The sequence below is a fragment of the Lissotriton helveticus genome, chromosome 8, assembly GCF_964261635.1.
Source record: "Lissotriton helveticus chromosome 8, aLisHel1.1, whole genome shotgun sequence".
In the NCBI taxonomy this organism is placed as follows: Eukaryota; Metazoa; Chordata; class Amphibia; order Caudata; family Salamandridae; genus Lissotriton; species Lissotriton helveticus.
Window position 1 is genome coordinate 843,583,881 of NC_136069.1, and position 21,107 is coordinate 843,604,987.

The window sequence follows — 21,107 nt, forward strand, 5'->3', positions numbered from 1 at the left end:
GCTGATCTCAGGAAATATAATTTCAGGGCCTATGCCACCAGAGTCCATCAAGTCAGGGACAAAACGGGAGCGCTGCTGGCCTGGATGGCGAGGCAAGACACCGAGATCAAACCGATCACGGACATCATCAACCTGGAGGGTGTGCTAGTGCGATCTCAAGCTGAGATTCTCCTAGCGTTCCAACGCTATTACGCTAAGGTGTACGGGGCCCCACCACGGTTCTCTCCGTCATTCGTGGACCACTTCCTCGATCCACTGTCGTTGCCCACGATATCGGATGTTGACAAACGTACGCTCGACGCTAAAATAGCACCCTCAGATATCACTCAAGCACTGCGTGCCTTGTCTCGTAATAAAGCCCCGGGTCTAGACGGCTTCCCGCTAGAATACTACTTGACGTTTTCCCCCCTAGTGGTCCCTCGCCTGGCTCAGGTGTTCGCAACGGCCCTTGATCTAGGAGTGTTACCCTGTTCATTGCGAGAATCAGTGATTGTTACCTTCCCCAAACCACACAGAGACCCACACCACATAGGTTCGTATCGCCCCATCACGCTCCTATCGGCGGACTGTAAGGTCCTCGGGAAGATACTGGCTGACAGATACGCCCAGGTCATATGCCCACTGATCCACCCTGACCAATGCGGATTTGTTCAGGGGAGAAACACCTCACAGAACATCCGCTGAGTCTTCCATGTCCAGGAACAGGACAGATTCCCTCGCGCCGCCTGCCTCATCTTAGATCTGGAGAAGGCGTTCGACACCCTCACCTGGCCGTACCTTTTCTCGGTCCTACGCCGTCTCAACGTTGGCCCGATACTCACAGCATACACACGCCTTCTATACACCGATCTGACAACACGCGTCCGGATTGGGAAACACATTTCGCCTGCATTTGAGGTCCGGCGAGGCACAAGACAAGGGTGCCCCCTGTCACCTCTTCTTTTCGCCCTAGCCGTCGAACCGCTGGCGATCAGACTGCGCCAGGAGGGAATGCACTGGGGCATCCCGCTTTCGGACGTCGCACACTGCGTCTCTATGTACGCAGATGACCTCCTCATCTACGTACGGTACATCGAAGTTGATCTTACCCCCATAGGGGTGACGCTCACTGAGTTCGCAGATGCCTCGGGACTCCGAGTGAACAGGGACAATGCCACGATCTACCCCTCCCACCCGGAATTGCCACCCCGTGACGTTAGGCTGGGGACTCATAGACTCTCATGGTCCGTGGAGGCCCCCCGGTACTTCGGTGTCCGCCTGTATCACTCTCCGGCCGACATCTTCGACGGTAATCACCGTAGAGCGCTAGCTGGCCTTCGCACGACTGTTGCCTTCTGGACCAAGCTCCCACTAGCCCCGATATGGCGGATAGCCCTGGCTAAAATGGTGATGCTCCCCCGGCTCCTCTATAATTTCGCTAAGCTACCAGTGGTGCCACCTAGGTCCTTCTTCCGAGACCTCAACTCTCTCCTGGGCACCCTTATATGGGGCTCAGGTCGACACAGAGAGGCCCTGAAAACCCTCCAACTCCCCAAAACACAGGGCGGGCTCGGAGCTCCCTCCTTTGAGTCCTATTTCCTGGCGGCGCAGCTCCAATGGCTGTCGTATTGGACGGCGGACCGACATACCCGGGAGGCTTACACCCCGACCGGCAGAGTCACGACCCCGGAGCTTACCTGTCTTCTCCTCCCGGGCACCAAACCATGACGTACATACCCCCTCCAAGTAGCGATAGCGCGTCAATGCATAATGCGGATCCACCGGATATCCCCCGGGAGGACCCCGTACTCCCCGTTACTACCGCTGGTTGGCTGCCCCGGACGGGAATCCTATTTCTCGGCTCCTCTGCTCGCCGAATGGACGCACTGCGACATCACGGACATGGAGTCGCTCTTTGAGGAGGGTCAGCTGAAATCGATCGACCGGCTGGTCGCTGAGTTCGCACTCCCCCCAGGTCAATTCCTCCGATACCGACAGCTGCTTGAGGGTTTCCGTCCTTACCATAATCTCCAGGCCGGCGAACCTGACACGCATCCAGTTATACACACTATCCTGCGTATGGGAATGGGACGCCACTTAAGTCACCTGGCTATATAAATCGATCCGAGAACTCTCATACGCCCCCCTGGCGACCCTACGGGCCTCATGGGAGGAAGACATCGGGCGCGCATTACATGATTCGGAGTGGACCAAGGCGCTTGAGGCCCCTAAACGAGTCTCTAGGAACGCCCGTTTCAAAAACATCCAATACTACATACTACACAGGGCATACCTCACACCGGCGCGACTGCAAAAGTTTTATCCCACAACACAATTCCTATGCCCCAGATGTCATTCCCCCGATGCAGATTTCCGCCACATGTTTTGGAGCTGCCCCGGCCTCCAATCCCTATGGCGGACGGTACACGACACACTGAAAGATCTCACAGGCCTCGCAACCCTAGCCTCCTGGGAATCCAGCGCGCTAGGCATTTTTCACATCCCTAAACAGGCCCCGGCACACAGACGCTTTGTATCCTTAGCGCTGCTACTGGCAAAAAGATGTATAGCTATGCATTGGCGATTTCCGGAAGGTCCCCCCATAGCGGCATGGACAGGGGCAGTCTGTAAGTGGGCGGCGGCCGAGGAAGATGCCCTTCGGGAGGAGGAGGCCAGGGGCGCACGTAAACATCCCATCTCTATGGAATGGGCCATGCTCCTCCATAGCTTCCGGCAGTCCTTGCGCACTGATGACCCGCCTACACCCACCCCCCCCAACACAGGCCCCGACTATCCCCACCCCCCGCCCACCCACTCGAGCGAGCCCATAATCCTTGACTGATGCCCTTTTGCTCGTGCCGGACTCCGGTACTCCACGCCCCCTCGTCAACACCCCGCCCCCATGTCGACCGTCCCACTACCCACATGCACGGGACGCCTCCACCCTCTGGCCGCTCTACCTCACTGTGAGCGAATACTATGGACCCCCTTGCCACCCAACGCCCGACACCCGTCTCCTTCTGCTATGCTCTTGCTAACGCCTACATGCTCCCTCGCACAGTTCCGTCCCCCCCAGTTACCTGGCACCACCGCTATGCGAACTATACAGGCCCTGATCCAACGACCCCTATGGCGGGGACTCACATGTCTATTGTTAATCTTCTTTCTCCCTTGCGGAGTTTGTTTCCTGTATCCTAGCCTGAATACTTGTTTGATTGGTCTGTAATGTTCAGTGGATGAAATGCCAAATTACACAGGTTTATGTACAGAAAAGTTGCGCGAACGGCTGACCGCGGCTGAATGTTGACGCCACGCCAGCAGATGATATACTCTGTACTCATGCTTGATGATGCAACAATAAAAACAAATTTAAAAAAAAATTCTCTTGCTATCCCTTTCTAAAAAATAAAAAAAATCAACAAAAAAAAAAATCAGATGAGGTTGAAGCAAGCAGATATCTCTTAATCGCTGTGCAGACAATTATAGAAGCAAGCTAAAAATCTTTCTTCATGAAAGATGTTGCTTGTTCCGGAAGCTTATCTTTTGTCAGTAATAGTGGACTAGTAGCCTTAGAGGGGGTAAGATAAGTCTCTGTTGCTGGCTCAACTAGAACGCAAAAGGGTCAGCTTTGACAGTGTGTTGCAAAGTTTCAAAGATCACTGACGTGCTTGTATGAGGTGTAAACATAGACAAAGGTTGCTGTTACCCTACAAATATATGGATGGTGGTTACATTTTCGAAATGGGCGAAATCCACAAGAAAGATGTCACTGAGACTACAGGTGTGCTTCTTTTTAAATTTGTAGGGCTTCTTACAGTGGGAAATTGTCTCAGAGCGTGAGATCACATTCGAGACCTGCATCTATAAAAGGACTCTGAGCAGAGATGTGGAATCCTTTGTGGTATCTTTTTTTCTACATCAAGCAGCTCCTCAATCATGTAGTGCTCAACATCAATGTCAATCAATCTGATGTGGAATGGGACCTCAAAGATGAACATTCTGATTGCAAACATTTTCTCTGGATCACTTCTTCAACACTTTGACTGGGTGGGGGTGGCGGGGGCGGAGTGAGCAGGGGAAGTACTTCACACAGGGCAAATTTGAAGGATGGGACCCTGAGCCTATCTCTGACACTGAAATCTACTTTGGAACCTGAGACCTTCACTACCCTTAAACTATTATATGGGCCATATTTAGCAAAAAAGCTAATTCCTTCATAGGAAGACCAGCTAAATAAAGAGTTCAAGGGTACTTCTCTCATTTCTTCTCTCACTGGAAAAGCACGTCACAAAAAGGGAAGAGATGCTATGCAAGGATAGTCATAAAGGCAGAAAAACAGAACAAGTGGCAAGTTGTCTGTTAAAAATAACAAGAAAGGCGAATAGAGTAAGGTGTTGAACACAATATAAAAATGTTAGGAAAGGTATTGAAAAGACAAAGGCTGGTGCTCAAAGATCCTTCTCACAGGAGCGGAAAAATTAGCTGATCTTAAATATTCTCAGCTGTGCATTGCAGGGCTGTGGAGCTTTGGGCTCCCTCAAGGAACAGTGGTCCTTTTTAGCCTTAAAGATGTTGAAGGTGCAGCCACCCTGACTCCATTCCTGTTCACTTCTTGACATTCACCTTTTAAAAAAGGAATTCAAAAGTGCTGAATCAATGCGGAATGAATGAATAATCGGTATTGCTCAGTTAATTAAAACTTACATTTCTATCAAAATACACACACAAAAATCCCAATTTAAAAATACCATCCAATAAAATCTATCATTTACATATACCTATACAGTTTTCATTCCTTTGTTATAAAACTTTGTTGTCGCGCCTGGGTGCCCCAACCAGGAACCATACTCGGGTAAACCAAGATCAACGTCAAGTAAATGGTATTTAAAAGGAATTAACAATGAAATGTCATATGGTAGGATTGCTAAAAGGAGATTAATTTACAACTGTTAAAAATGGGATGTGAAATGGTTAAAGCTTAAAGATCCTCTGCTTTGAAGGGGGTTAAGGCTAGGTTTGCCTGAATGTTTCTTGGATCACTTAAGGCTTTCCACACAATAGAACTTAAGGTAGGTCTTGGGTCGTTTTTTAGCTTATAACAAAATTTCAAATAAGAACCCATGCTGCTTATTCTCTGACTCCTGAGGCTGAACTCAAGGCAAATTTGAAAAGGATAGGCCTGAAAGAGGAAGATTTAACAGGCATCGGTATGACCCTGCTATAGCATTAGCAGGTGTTTTATGCACTCTTCCTCTCAAGGCCTCGACTCCATATGTGAGAGAAGGAACATGTTTAGCAGCCATGCCTTGCAGTGGTGGCTGGAGAGACAGGCCTTTCAAATAAAACCGTAGGGTGTTAAACGCGGAAGTTAGTGTGTTGTTTCACAAAAACAACTCTTGAATCAAAAGTCACCCGTAAATATTTGTATTCCGCCACAGATTCCACAGCTGACTCATCTAGGTAGAATGTAGGTGGTGGGGATCTTCTATATATTAGTAACATTGTTTTTGTTTTGTTAAGATTGACTCAGCCCATATTTTTCAGCTTACTGGGTGGTTAAGTTAATCAGGCGCTGTAGGCCGACCTTGGTATAGCTAATCAAGAAGACATCATTGGTGTCCGTCATATGTGAAGCACTAAATCCAGCCACCATGGGGGAATGAGAATTTACGCTATTTAGAGCTGTTGTCATCTCTGCAAGACACAAATTAAAACGAAACAGGCCAATACACAACCTTGCTTTAGGCCATTTCTTGTCAGTATCTTTTTGGAACCCACTGGACCTTTTCCCAGCCTTACACTTGTCCATGTATCTGTGTACAGCAACCGAATAGCTCTTAAATGGAGAGGAGAAATCACCCTGCTTTGCAACTTGAACCACAGAATATTTTGAGGTACCGCATCAAAGGATGAACGAAAGTGCACATAACACAGGTGTACATTTAAAGAGCGGCAACTAGCTTGTGCAAAGCCATTTCTTCAGTTTTATTTTTTACCACTGAAGTCCATTTGGATTATTTTCAAAGCAAAAAAATATTAGATAATATTGCCTACATAAAAGCAAATATATGAAAGGATATTTAGGACCCGAGTCTCTCTTTGTAAAGGTGTTTTGTTTTGGAATCCTACAGATAGGAATAGTTTACCAGTGGTAAGGAATTCAGTGATTATTTCTATCAGAGAAATGTTTCACCAAAGGTTTACAGGGGAGTTCACTGGGTCACTTTTGAAGTCTGTATGGTTAATACTCTTCGGAGCTTATATGAAACAGAACAAGAGGGACATAATGTTCCCTTAACAGTCTTGTAGTTTCACTTATTAGTGCAGTGGTGTACAAGTCTAGAGAGGTAATAATACTGGAGTGCATTCTTTTAAGAAATAGACCCCTCACCATGAAATAGCTAGAACCATTGCAGATCATTACGAAGCATGTGTTCCTTTTGAATGCATGAATAGGGAAGCGTCCATGAACTACAATGGAGGTGCACTAATGCATCATCGTGAAAAGGTAGTCTCTGTTACTTATCACAGTGGATATGGAAGCTGTGTCTTGCTAGAAGTGAGACTCTTAGTGAGGCTGGTACAGGGTGCAGTGGAGAGACACAAGGAAATGAAAATCCACTACTATACTTGAAGACAAAGAAGAGGTGCTTGGCTGACTCCACACTACACCACCAGTTTAAACACCCCATGCCAGACCTGTTCCCTAAAAGGTCATCTCATCCAGAGGAAGAGTAAAATCAGACAGGGAGACATGCATCTGTACCACAGCTTATGAGATGACATGCAAACAGAAACCACAGGTACCAAAAACGTCAATCACCACCATTGGTTACCAATCGAGAGTGCAACAGCAGGTCCTCACTTCATTCATGCGAATAAAACAGTACATGACTAAAATCTACTGCCCTGCATCCCACACACTGACATATTGTCCCCATGCAGTCTCACAGCTATTTCACTCAACCAACCCCTGCTATTCACATACTTCCAATCTCACACAGCCATCACCCACTTACTCGGGCCATCACAAGCTGCTGCATGCCATCAGAAGCCACCCCACAGCATCACAAGTCACAACATGCCATCACATACCACCCCAGGCTTTACCATGCCACTCCAGGATATCACACACCACTCCAGGATATCACACACCAATCCAGGACATCACACATCAATCCAGGCCCTGTACACATTACACAGCAAAAATGTCCATGCACAATACCCACTGCTGTTATACCCTAAACACTGTCCCTCCCTAAAAAAATGCCCCACCTTACCATATAAGTGCTCCTGTCTCAACAAACTACTACTGTCCCCCATCCTGGATTATTTCCACACTCATTTATTCATCCATGCATTCCATTCATCCAAGTTAATTAATTCCATCCATCTGGGCAGCCATACATCTTCCCTGAATTTACCCATCCATATATTACTAACTCCTTCAGGATTATTGTACTATCCTATATATATTTGCTAAATCCATACTAAAAACAAGCAATGTGCTATTCTGAAGACAAAGTCAGGGAGAATTTAGGATACCAAAATTTAAACATACTCTAAAACGTTTGTAAAATGGGCATGTGGGCCCTCATTACAAGTTAGGCTGATCAGGGTGGGGAATTTACCACACTAGGCAAACACCATCACCTCGGGGTAAGGTGGGTGTGGTAAATACCGCCTATTACATGTTTTCCAACTTGAAAAATGAGGTGCGACATGCATATACAGTAATCATCATTCAGAAAATTGTATGTTATGCTGTTTTACAGGCCTTTTTACCTGCTAAATCTTAGCAGGTATGACCTGCCAGAATGTACCAGGGGAAAACTGAGTGTGTGTGAGAATTATCAGACAACTCTTAATTCTGATCCTGAATAAGGGTTAATCCTAGTGCTTACAGGGCAATGTATTCACATACGAAGAACGTACTTTGAACAATTTCTAAAAGGATACTATGTATTAGCAACATTCACAAATAGTAGTGGCATTTTAAAGCATTATATTCTGGCAGGTGACTTATGAACGATGTAAGCATCAGGAAATATCAGTAAAAATCTGTCAGGGTGACATTTTAAATATAAACTAAGGGTATTATGCTTACGTTTGATATTGGACATAAACGTTTCCTCTCAGGTGTGGTTCAAAATTGCAACTGACCTGAAAAATAAAAAAAAGTTGAGAAATCCCATAGAGATGCAGCACATTAAGTTTATAAGGAAAATCTGACAACATAAAACCATACTGCCATTAGCAAAATAAAATCTTAAGGGATTTATGCATGGAGGCATCCTTCAATTTAATGAGAACATTCCACATTACGATAATTATAGGTGTCTTCTGAATTTAAAAGCTTCGCTTTCATTACTACATTTGATTTTGTTATGGGCTGGTTTTAATGTACCAAAAGACCAAAGAAATACTATCCGCTTTCAGTGCTATATGAATGTTGCAATACAATACAAGTGTTCGAAACAAAACGGAAGAATTGACATGTTGGGAACAAAAAGAAGCAGAATGTCATTAGTAACACACTAACATGCACTAACATTAGTAATGCACTAACATTAGTAATGCACTAACTCACAATGAGGAATACAAATATGCTAGCTTGCTACACCTCCTTCCTGTGTAGCCCTGCTACCATCTGTAATTTCACATAACCAACTTTGGGCCCGATTCACAGAACTAACTTACTACAAAATCCTAAACTTACTACCATTTTGGTATTCACAGAATGCACTTACTCGTTTTGGTATTCACAGAATGCACTTACTCCTTTTGGTATTCACAGAAGGCACTTACTCATTGATGTAAGTGCATTCTGTGAATACCAAAATGGTAGTAAGTTTAGGATTTTGTAGTAAGTCAGTTCCATGAATCGGGCCCATAGAAAATAAATGTTCACTTTTTTTAAAAATAAAAAAACATTCTGCCAAGGACCAGCCAGAAAGACAGACATACGAAATGTGAAAGATGAATGAGATGGCGGTAAAAAGTTTCCTAATGCTAACAACAAAAAATAGTTAAGGGTTTGTGTAACTTGCTTTAGAGTTAGGAGCAGAAAGTGTCTAGACATACTATCCTTAAAGAAGCAAAATCAATGCTGGATTCCTTAATGATCCCAAACTGAGAACAACAGGTATCCTTCATGATCCCAAACTGAGAACAACAGGCATGACCTCAAAATCCTAAACACTGGATTTTTCAATACTTAAGGAGATATCATGAAATTACGTTAAAAAAGCAATCAGATATCTAAATTATAGCGGTGGCCATAGAATGGCTGTTAGACCTGGCATTCTTGACATGGTTCTCCCCTAACAAGCTGCCTTTCATCCTCCTGTATTACGGACTTTGTTTTTGCTGACTGTAGGACTGCACGCTTTACTACTACCAACCAATGCTAAAGTGCTTGTGTTCACTCCTTAAAACATGGTATAATTGCCTTATAACCAATTGGCATATTTACTCATAAGTCCCTAATAAAGTAGAAATACCTATGCCCAGGGCCCGTAAATTAAATGCTACTAGTGGGCCTGCAGCACTGATTGTGCCACCCACTGAAGTAGCACTTCAAACCACCGGTCTCAAGTCTGCCATTACAGCCTGTGTGTGCAGTTTTAAACTGCATCTTGTCCTGGCGAAACAAACATTCTGCCTTTCCTCCTCCTGTTTTACGGACTTTGTTTTTGCTGACTTTAGGACTGCACGCTTTACTACTACTAACCAGTGGTAAAGTGCTTGTGCTCACTCCTTAAAGGAATATGCTACTTACCAGTATGCATCTGTTCTTGGCATGTAGGGCTGCTGACATTTATATCTGTGCATAGATCGCCGCCTAGTGTTGGGTCCGGATGATTGCACATTGTTGTCCTGGAAGAGTCTTCGAAGTATCACAAGATAGGTGGCTCCTCCCCTGGACTACAGTGCGCATGGGCATCCTCTCCATCCTCAGATTGTTTTTCGCCATTGTGGCAGAGATGGAGTATGATACAGTAAGTGATGACCATGTCTTAGAATAATTCTGAGTGCTACAGCTGCGACAGGCACCGGGGAGGAGGGCGAACGATATAAATGTCAGCAGCCCTACATGCCAAGAACAGATGCATACTGGTGAGTAGCATATTCCGTTCGAGGCATGTGGGCTGCTGAATTTATATCTGTGCATAGAATAAATAGCAGTATCCTCCTTAGCGGCGGTTGCCCGTGCCAGCTGCAGCAGTCTGAAAAAGAGTTCTGAGAACAGCCTGACCTACAGCAGCTTGCTGTTTGGAGTGTACATCCACGCAGTAGTGTTTGGTGAATGTGTGTATGGTGGTCCATGTGGCTGCTCTACATATATCCTCTAGAGGAATGTTACCTAGAAAAGCCATGGATGCCCCTAACTTGCGTGTGGAATGCGCTCTTGGGGGAACTGTTAATGTGCGTTTAGCCTTTTGATAACAGATCTGTATGCACTTAACAATCCATCTGGCTATACCTGATTTTGAAATTGGGTTGCCTTTGTGCTGTGGAGAGAAGGCAACAAACAGTTGCTTAGTTTTCCTGAAATCTTTAGTCCTGTCTATGTAATACAGGAGAGCTCTCTTAACATCCAGTGTGTGCAGTGCTCTGTCTGCCACTGAATCAGGATTTGGGAAGAATACTGGCAGTTCAATTGTTTGGTTAATGTGGAACTGCGACACCACCTTAGGCATAAATTTATGGTTGGTACGCAGCACTACCCTATTAGCATGAATCTGAATGAAAGGCTCCTGAATAGTGAGGGCTTGCAGCTCACTAACCCTTCTTAGCGATGTGATCGCTACTACAAAAGCCACTTCCCATGTCAGAAACTGTATTTCACAAGAGTGAAAGAGGTTCAAAGGGTGGACCCATTAGTCTGGTGAGAACTATGTTTAGATTCCAGACAGGCGAAGGTGGGTGTCTTGGAGGAATTACCCTTTTGAGTCCCTCCATAAAAGCTTTAATGGCAGGCACTTTGAAAAGGGAAAGGTGCTGTCTGTTCTGAAGATAAGCTGACATTGCAGCTAAATGTATCCTGATGGAACTATAGGCCAGATTGCATCTGTATAGGTGCAATAAATAACCTATGTTGTTTTGCGTTGATGCATCTAGCGGATTTATGTTATTATTGGAACAATAAATGACAAAACGCTTCCATTTTGCCGCATAGCACGCCCTGGTTGTAGGCCGCCTAGTCTCCTTGATGATGTCCATACAGTCAGGGGGCAGGTTCAGGTAGCCAAACTCTATGACCTCAGGAGCCATATTGCAAGGCTCAACTGTTGCGGATCTGGGTGCTGAATGTCTCCATGGCTCTGAGTGAGGAGACTGGGTGTGAGTCGCAGTCGCTGGTGGGGCACCACTGAAAGTTCTAGGAAAGTGGTGTATCATGCTTGCCTTGCCCACGTTGGAGCAACTAGGATGAGTGTGATGGAGTGCTGCCGCAGTTTGCGCGCTACCAGCGGTATGAGCGGTGCTGGAGGAAAAGCGTACGCAAATCTGTTTGACCAGTTCATCCATATCGCATTGCCCTGAGACTGCGGGTGTGGGAACCTGGCGGCGAAGGTTTGGCATTTTGCGTTTTCTTGTGTGGCGAATAGGTCTATCTCTGGATGACCCCACTGCTGGAAATACGGTTGTAGCACTGAGGGATGTATCTCCCACTCGTGCATTTGATGGCTGTGTCTGCTGAGCAGGTCCGCCATCTGGTTGTCCTTGCCTGGGAGGTGTTCTGCCATGAGGAACATGTTCCTTTGAATGGCCCACTTCCACATGCTTTGTGCTAGGTGTGACAATTGTGGAGAGTGCGTCCCTCCCTGCTTCTGGATGTAATACATTGCAGTCATGTTGTCCGTCCGGATCTGCATGACTTTGTTGCACAAATGCAATTTGAACGCCTTCATTGCCATGAAGATTGCCATCAGCTCCAGTAGGTTGATGTGCATCTTTTGCTGCTGCGTCGTCCATAGGCCCTGCACTGTGTAATGGAGGACATGCGCTCCCCAGCCCTGGAGAGATGCGTCCGCCGTCAGCACTATCTGTGGCACAGGCTCTTGGAAGGGTCGTCCCCTGCAAAGGTTTTGTGTGTTCCACCAATGCAGAGAGTTGTATGCACGACCGGTCACCAACACTAGGTCTTTTAGTTGTCCCTGAGCCTGGTTCCACTGTCGCGCCAAGCATTCCTGAAGCGGACGCATGTGCGGCCTCGCATGTGGGACTATAAAGATGCAGGAGGCCATCATGCCTATCAGCTGCATAAACACTTGCGCTGGGAGTGAGTGTTGGGGCCTGAATTTTTGAATCAGCACTTGCATGCTGTTGACTCTTGCTGAGTTTGGCCGTGCTGTTGCTGTCAGAGTGTTTATTTCTGCGCCTAAGTACTGTTGTAGATGTGCGGGTTGAAGATGAGATTTCTGGTAATTTAGTGAAAATCCTAGACTGTGTAGGAGGTGAATTGTGCAGGACATGTGGCTGGCACATTGCTGGGCCGACTTCGCTTGGATAAGCCAGTCGTCCAGATAAGGATAGACATGGACGTGTTGTCTTCGAAGGTGCGCAGCTACTGTTGCTAAGCACTTGGTAAACACTCTGGGGGCTGTAGTGACCCCGAAAGGCAGGACCTTGAACTGGTAATGCTGGTTGTTTATGGTGAACCTGAGATATTTCCTGTGACTGGGGTGAATGGGAATATGGAAATATGCATCCTTCAGGTCTAGGGTTGCCAGGAAATCCCCCTGACTGAGCAATGGTAGAACTTGCTGCAAAGTGAGCATGTGAAAATGTTCTGACAGGATGTATGGATTCAGGGGTCTGAGGTCTAGAATGGGCCTGAGAGACCCGTCCTTTTTTGGGATTAAGAAGCACAGAGAGTACACCCCTGTACCCTGTTGTTCTAAAGGCACGAGTTCTATGGCCCCTTTTTGCAGCATGGAGATGACTTCTTGCTAAAATAAGTGCATGTGCTCTGCGGACATAGGATGGTGCCTTGGGGGTATGTTGGGTGGAGTGGAGGTTAGTTCTAGACAATATCCGTTTTGTATAAGCTGTCTCACCCACCTGTCTGTGGTAATGCCTTCCCAGACTGGCAGGAACTGCTGAAGTCTTCCCCCGACCGGTGTTATATGGTCCGGGGGCAGTGACAAGACGTCACTGTTTATTGGTGGCGGAGGATCTGGCATTATTATTTCCCCGTCCTCTGCCTTTGGTGCTGTTCCCACGGTATCCACCCCTATTGCTCTTGTTATAGGTGGTTTGTGTGCCTCCTTTATTGTATTGGGCTTGCTGCAATTCTTGTCCCCTAGAAGCTCCCCTGTTACCGGAGCGACGAAAGGAACCGCCCCTGAACTGTTGTGACTGTAGAGCTCCCATGGACTTGGCAGTTTCCGTGTCTTTTTTAATTTTTTCTACATCAGGACCAAATAGAAAGTCAGGGTTAACTGGCTTGTGAGAAGTTGGCCTGATAGGTGATGTTTCCACTTCTGGAACCACCGGTTATCAGACCAAACAATCCCTTATGGTGTCTGGTTGTAAGTCAACCTTATTAGACAAGCTATCCTAGGGGTAGCATGGACTAAGCAGCCTAAAGGCTTAACTTAAGAGGTCGTGTTAAGCGAGCTGTTTTACCACATACAATCCTGTAATATCAAATGAAAGGACACCACACAAGTATATATTATAAAAATATATGTCTTTATTACTAAAAACAATCCCCAGTATTCTTTATGAATAAAGGGGCACAAGCGTTAAATCAAAAGCACAGTTTAAACATACAAAGTTGCACAATTATGGATGAGGGCGGGGGCCACTCAAACCATATACTAAACAAGTGGTATAAGAGATACCAATCGAACAGTGGTTAGGCCTAGGGCCTAGGGAATCGCTTGGAGCAGTCGGGACAAGCAATGCTGAAGTCGGGAGAGGCCCACGGGATTCGGGTGCAGTGCGGAAAGCGCACGCATGCACCAATGTTAACCAATGGTGCGTAAAAGTTGTAAAGTTAAAGTTTAAGGACACTTCCGCTGAACCTAGAGGAACAAAACTTAAGACACAGACCCTAGAGATGTGTACCAGTGTGGGAACACCGGTGGAGCAAAGTTACCTCACCCACAGGAAGCGGGTGCACAGGGTCGAAGTTGAGTCGGGTTTCGTCACGCAGGCTCTTGGTGCTTGAAGCTGAAAGGGCGGCAGGCGGGGTGAAAGAGAAGTGTCCGGTGGAGTCCAAGGGTGGACTCAAGTCGAAAAGTACCTGAAAGCAGAGGGGACAGAGTCTGGGTCACTCAGCAGTGACCAGGGTGGAACCAGGACGGAATCAGGCAATGTCGGGCGCAATCAGGTGGTCGTCGAGGAGCTTCTCTCCGCTGTCACGTGGGCTCTGGGGCATCTACGACGTCCAGGAGCAGGTCACGATCTGTCCCACGCAGGCTCTCGCCGTCGGCGCTGTCGGCTTCAAGATTGGAGCAAACAACACTTGGCAAAAGCAATCCACGCGGAACCGGGAGATTGCTTCTCACTCGAACCAGGAGGGTCAGAGTGGGGGCTCCTTTTCAGGGGAGCTGGTGCAAATCTGGAGCAACCAGAATCGCAGGTCGAATTTCAAGTTTCGTCGGCACAGGGGCCACAAGCCGGCTGGCAAGTGACCGGGCCAACGCGTTGAGCCAAAAGAAGCAGAAGGGCCCCACGCAGCACTCGTCGAGTGTGGAGGGCTGGACTTCGGTGCAAGTGTGGCTCAGGGTTGGGGCTTCTCAAACCCCGGTGTACAGCTTCGAGGGTCACTCGTGGGCTGCACGGTCAGCGTCTCGTGGTCTTTCCAAGATGGCGTGCCCCACGCTTCCTGTCGCCTCCACGGGTCTCAGCTCTGCAGGGACTGTGGATCGGGCTGTTGGAAGGCAGGCAAGCTTGATCTCGTCGATCTCTGTCGCTCGAGTTCCGGCGGGAACTGCGACAAAGCAGACGTCGATGGCTGGATGGTGCCTATTTGCACAGGGTGGTCACTCCTTGACCACAAGGGAGATTCTTCGGGCTTCTACGTCGAGTAGGATGTCGAAGGGTCCAGAGTTTCGTTTCTTATGTTTCATCAGGATAATCTGAAGTGTCTTGGCACTGCTCCCACTCTTATTCGAATCTGGGGGGCTGGATTACCTGCTAGGTCCCCTCCTATGGGTGGGACCCAGGAAGGGGGTGGATACACCCCTTTCCTTTGATCCAGGCCGCCCTGGCACGAGGGCTGGAGTGCCCCAGAACCGGTTTGGCCGGATTATGCATGGGGCAGCCTTGTGCTCCCCAGGCAGTGTCTGGTTTCTTTCAAACCTCCCCGCTACAATCCACTATCTCCTGTCTGAGGGGGTGTAACACCTCCCTGCGACAGGAAACCCTTTGTCCAGGCCCCATTTGGCCGAGTTTCGGTCAGCTTCAGGGGGTCAGACTCGTGTCTGTGGCAGAGGCATCCATTTTGTGGATCCAAGGTCCTTTTAGAAATTAACCGCATTTAAGTAAAGTAACATGTCTTACCCCTCTAGAGGGGTGGAATGCTATCCCCGTCGCCAGAACTGGCGAGGGGATAGTATTCCAAATCGTATGACACCTTACACGACATGTTTTGATAAAGCCAAACCAAAGTTGCTATATAACCGCGAGGATTATAAGGCGCTTAAGAGTATATGGTATGGCATTATCCTGAAACAGCTTAGGGAGTTGTTCCCGACAGCTGCAGACAGGCTCAGCTCATGCTAGAGCTCCATCTCACATTAAACCACGCACTCTGCCTCCAGGATTGATGAGGCCTTCCATAGGAGTGGCTCACAGGTTAATATGTGTCCAGATATAGGTTTAGATATAGGTATACTATATCTAAGCAAGGGGTGATTACACCACCTTACCCCAGCTGAGTGATCAGCCAGTTGTGTCAATTTAAGAACCAGCCAGGGGTGGCAAAAGATATGCTGCAGCCCCTGGTAGGCCTTGGTGGCCCCTATGCCCTGGGCACCTATAGTGCATTATACAGGGGCTGACAAGGAGTCCATTTCCAATTGTGGTATGTGCCTATAGCACATGCATCATTAATTTAGTGAGAGAACAGCAGGCTGGGGGTCTGATCAGCAGGCCCACAGCCTCAGTTGTCGAAAACCAGTGAAGCAAAAAGCAAAAATTTGGGGTGACCATAGGATAGCAGACCCTACTCTCCTACACAACCCCCCCCCCCCCAAACGCAGGGACATTAAACTAACCTTGACCAGATAAGTCTTCATGTTCTAAGTGGAAGTACCTGGAGAGACCATCTGCATTACCATGGTCAGTCCCTGGGCGGTGCTCCACTGTAAAGTCCATCCCCTGTAGGGAAATGGACCACCTGAGCAGTTTGGGATTTTCACCCTTCATCTGATTGAGCCACAAGAGGGGCTTATGGTCTGTCTGAACTAGGAAGTGAGTTCCAAACAAGTAGGACCTCAACTTCTTCAGGGCCCAAACCACAGCAAAGGCCTCCCTCTCAATGGCTGACCAACGTTTCTCTCTGGGGGTCAGCCTTCTGCTAATAAAAGCAATGGGCTGGTCTTGACCATCTTGATTAAGTTGTGAGAGCACAGCTCCCACCCCCAACTCAGAAGCATCTGTCTGTACAATGAACTGTTTGGAGTAGTCAGGACTCTTCAGGATAGGTGCAGAGCACATGGCCTTCTTCAGGTCATCGAATGCCTTTTGACAGCTAACTGTCCACTGAACCTTTTTTGGCATCTTCTTGGATGTCAAGTCATTTAATGGTGTCACTATAGACCCATAGTTTTTCACAAACTTTCTGTAATACCCAGTCAGGCCCAAGAAGGCTCTGACTTGTGTCTGGGTAACTGGAGGAGCCCAGTCCTGTATGGTCTGGATTTTGCTCTCCAGTGGTTGAACCTGACCCCCACCTACTAGGTGGCCCAGGTACACAACCTTACTCTGCCCTATCTGGCACTTAGTAGCCTTGATAGTTAGGCCTGCCTTTTGCAGAGCCTCCAAAACCTTCTTCAGGTGGATCAGGTGATCCTCCCAGGTGGAGCTAAAGACAGCAATATCATCTAGATATGCTGCACAAAAGTCATCCAACCCAGCAAGGACTTGGTTCACCAACCTTTGGAAAGTGGCAGGTGCATTCTTCAAACCAAAGGGCATTACCACAAACTGATAATGTCCACTAGGGGTAGAGAATGCTGTTTTGGCTTTTGACTCCTCAGCTAGTCTGATTTGCCAGTAGCCAGCTGTCAAATCAAATGTGCTCAGAAACTTGGCAGAAGCCAATCTGTCAATGAGCTCATCTGCTCTTGGAATGGGGTGAGCATCTGTCCTAGTGACAGCATTGAGACCCCTGTAGTCCACGCAAAATCTCATTTCTCTCTTTCCATCTTGGGTATGAGGTTTTGGCACAAGGACTACTGGGCTGGCCCATGGGCTCTCTGATGGCTCAATCACTCCAAGCTCCAACATCTTTTGCACCTCAGCCTTGATGCAATCCCTGACATGGTCAGGTTGCCTGTAGATCTTATTCTTCACAGGCAGACTGTCACCAGTGTCCAACATGGGTGCACCAGTCGGTCTGGCTGGGTGTGAGTGAAAACAAATGCCTGTGGGCCTGCAAAACTTGTCTGCAGTCCCTCTGTTGCTGGTCAGTGAGGCTGCCTGCCAAGGCTACTCCATCAACTGAACCATCATCAGGGTTCTGAGAAAGCAGGTCTGGGAGAGGGTCACTCTCTTCCTCCTGATCCCCATCTGTGGCCATGAGCAAGCTCATGTCCTCCCTGTCCACAAATGCTTTCAAACGATTCACATGGATTACCCTGTGGGGGCTCCTAGGGGTTCCCAAATCAACCAGATAGGTGACTTCTCCCTTTTTCTCAATGATAGGATAGGGTCCACTCCATTTGTCCTGGAGTGCTGCTGGGGCCACTGGCTTCAGTACCCACACCTTCTGTCCTGGTTGGAACTCTACCAGTACAGCCTTTTGGTTATGCTAAGCTTTTTGTAATTCTTGGCTGGCCTCCAGGTTTTTGGATGCTCTCTCCATGTATTCAGCCATCCTGGAGCGGAGACCAAGTACATAGTCCACAACGTCTAGTTTGGGCTTTTTGAGAGGTAACTCCCATCCTTCCTTCACCAAACACAATGGACCCCTCACAGGGTGGCCAAACAAAAGTTCAAAAGGGCTGTAGCCAACCCCCTTCTGTGGGACCTCTCTGTAGGCAAAGAGCAAGCAGGGTAAAAGAATGTCCCATTTCCGCCTAATCTTCTCTGGTAATCCTTTTATCATTCCCTTCAGGGTCTTGTTGAATCTCTCCACAAGCCCATTGCACTGTGGGTGATAGGGTGTGGTAAACTTGTAGTTTACTCCACACTCCTTCCACATTGCTTTTAAATAGCTAGACATGAAGTTTGTACCTCTGTCTGACAGTACCTCCTTTGGAAAGCCCACTCTTGAGAAAACTGCAATGAGGGCTTTTGCCACCACAGGTGCTGTGGTGGTCCTCAGGGGAATAGCCTCTGGATACCAGGTGGCATGATCCACTACCACCAGTATAAATCTGTTTCCAGATGCTGTTTGAGGATCCATGGGACCCACAATATCTATTCCAACTCTTTCAAAGGGTACCCCCACCACAGGTAGTGGTATGAGGGGGACCTTTGTTGTGCCACCTGATTTACCACTGGCTTGGCAAGTGACACAGGAGCGACAAAACTCCTTGACATTTTCTGACATATGAGGCCAGTGAAAGTGTGAAACAAGCCTGTCCCACGTCTTGTTCTGGCCTAAGTGTCCTGCAAGGGGAATATCATGGGCCAAGGTAAGGAGGAAGCCCCTAAACTTCAGAGGTATAACCAACCTCCTGGCTGTACCAGGCTTGGGGTCTCTAGCCTCTGAGTAAAGGAGTCCATCATCCCAATACACAGTATGGGTACCTTGGGCATCCCCAGCAGCCTCAGCAGCAGCCTGCTGTCTGAGGGGTTCAAGGGAAGGGCAATCTAATTGAGCCTGCCTCAGGTCTGCCCTTGAGGGTCCCCCTGTCCCCAGAAACTCAACCTGGTCAGGTTCAAGTTCCTCAGAGACAGTCTCCTCTTGGACTGCAGAATCAGTTTCCTCTGAAACTTGATCCTCAACCTGGGGCAAGGTGGAAGGCTCAGCCTTTTCTCTCTTGCTCCTTCTCTTGGGTTGTGGTTGGTCTATTGTTCCAAGATCCACCACTGGTTCAGGAAGGCACTTCTTAGCCTGAGACCTTGTCACTGCAAGGACATGAGCTGAAATCCCTAGCATTTCTGCATGAGTCCTGTACTCCACTTCTGACAAAACTGAGCTTTCAAGATCATTGCCTAACAGACAGTCTACTGGGAGGTCTGCGCTCACAACAACTTTCTTTAGGCCATCTACCCCTCCCCAGGAGAAGTTCACAACTGCCACACTATGGGAAGTAGTGGAGTTGCTTGCATTGGTCACTAGGTAACTTTCACCTAGTACAATCTGTCCAGGGTCCACAAAGTCAGGTGTCACCATTGTGACACTGGCACATGTGTCCCTGTAGGCCTGAGCCAGTTTCTCATTGATTAAAGGCGTCTGCCTATATTTGCCCAGGTTACTGGGACTCACTGTAGTGGACAAAGCTAGGTCCACATCATATAGGAGAACTGCCTGAGTAGGGATTCTGACTAGGCCAGATCCTACTTCAGTACCCAGGGTTAACCCTACTACACCCTTTGGCTGTGTTCCACCACTGTTAACTGTACTAGGGGGTGCAGGTGCTTTAGGAGCTGCAGTGGTGGGGACTAGATTTGTCTTGGTGCATTCACTGCCCCAGTGTGAAACTGATTTGCAGGTATTACACCAAGGCTTCTTTGGGCCATTATTCTTCTTTTTCTTGTTTCCATTTTGGGAACCACCCTCCTTATTATTAGTTTGGGGGCCTGAAGACCTCTGGTCTTTTTCTTTATCTTTCTGATTTCCACCCTTCTGGTCTGTTTTCTTCTGGTCACCACCTTGGTTCTGGGGTTTCTGCTTAATCCTTGTTCTGACCCATTTGTCTGCCTTCTTTCCCAATTCTTGGGGAGAGGTCAGATCAGAGTCAATAAGGTATTGATGCAACAGCTGGTTTGTACAGTTATTAAGGATCTGTTCTCTCATGATAAGATTGTCAATCCTGTATAGTCTGAAACTTTACTTCCCTGCAACCAACCCTCCAGAGCCTTAGTGGCACAATCTACGAAATCAGTCCAGTCTTGAGTCTGTGCTTTTTGGGTGTCTCTGAACAACAACCTGTATTGCTCAGTGGTTAGGCCAAACCCTTCAATGAGAGCACTCTTCAAGACAGAGTAGTTCTTGGCATCCTCAGGTCTAACTGTGAGGAGCCTGTCCCTCCCTTTCTCAGAAAAGGAGTACCATAAAATTGCAGCCCACTGATCCTGAGGAACCTGCTGTACCATGCAGGCTCTCTCAAGAGCAGTCATCCATTTGTGGATGTCGTCCCCTTCCTTGTAGGGGGCCACAATCTTTGTCAGGTTTCTATTATCATAGCTCCTGTCTTTTTCTCTAGGAATATTGCTGCCACCAGTGGCATCTAAGCCACTCAATTTCTGCTCTCTTGCCAAGGCAAGTCTAGCTTGAGCCAAGGCTACCTCCTCCCTCTCTATTTGGAGTTTGACAGCCCTCATTCTGGCCCTATGCTCTATCTTCTGAGAGGCAGTCATACCTCTCTGAGATTCTCTTGAGGCACTAGAAATATGAGAGTCCCCTGAGGGAGATCTCACTCTTCTGTTGCCTGGGAGAATGACATGGTGGGATCTGGGGAGGTGCTGGCCCTCTCCATTTCCCAGTAGGTCTAAGTTGGCCTGGTTAAGCGTGGCAACTAAGACCTGGCTACCCCTCTGATCCTGTTTTTCTGGGTCCTCTACATCTGAGTCCTCCTCCTCCTCCTCCTCTTCCTCCTCTTCTTCTTCTTCTGGAGGGGTATCAGTTACAGGGGGGTTCACTCCATCTCCTGACTCTAAGGGAACTGCATTCGCCTTCTCTAAGTCATCCTGTTCTAGAATGGCTATCAGGATAGGACTGGTGGGACTTCTGCCCCTTTTTAACCCTCTTGAGATGCACAAGGCAATCAAGTCCT

The 21,107-nt window shown here is 47.7% G+C and overlaps 1 protein-coding gene across 1 annotated transcript in view; it reads right to left on the bottom strand.

Annotated features, from left to right (window-relative positions):
* ZRSR2 (zinc finger CCCH-type, RNA binding motif and serine/arginine rich 2) overlaps nucleotides 1–21,107 on the bottom strand; it is a 211,488-nt gene that overhangs the window by 53,023 nt on the left and 137,358 nt on the right. Inside the window, exon 9 of the mRNA XM_078657650.1 lies at nucleotides 8,087–8,142. Within this exon, the coding sequence (XP_078513776.1) occupies nucleotides 8,087–8,142 (56 nt within the window). The remainder of the gene's footprint in view (nucleotides 1–8,086; nucleotides 8,143–21,107) is intronic.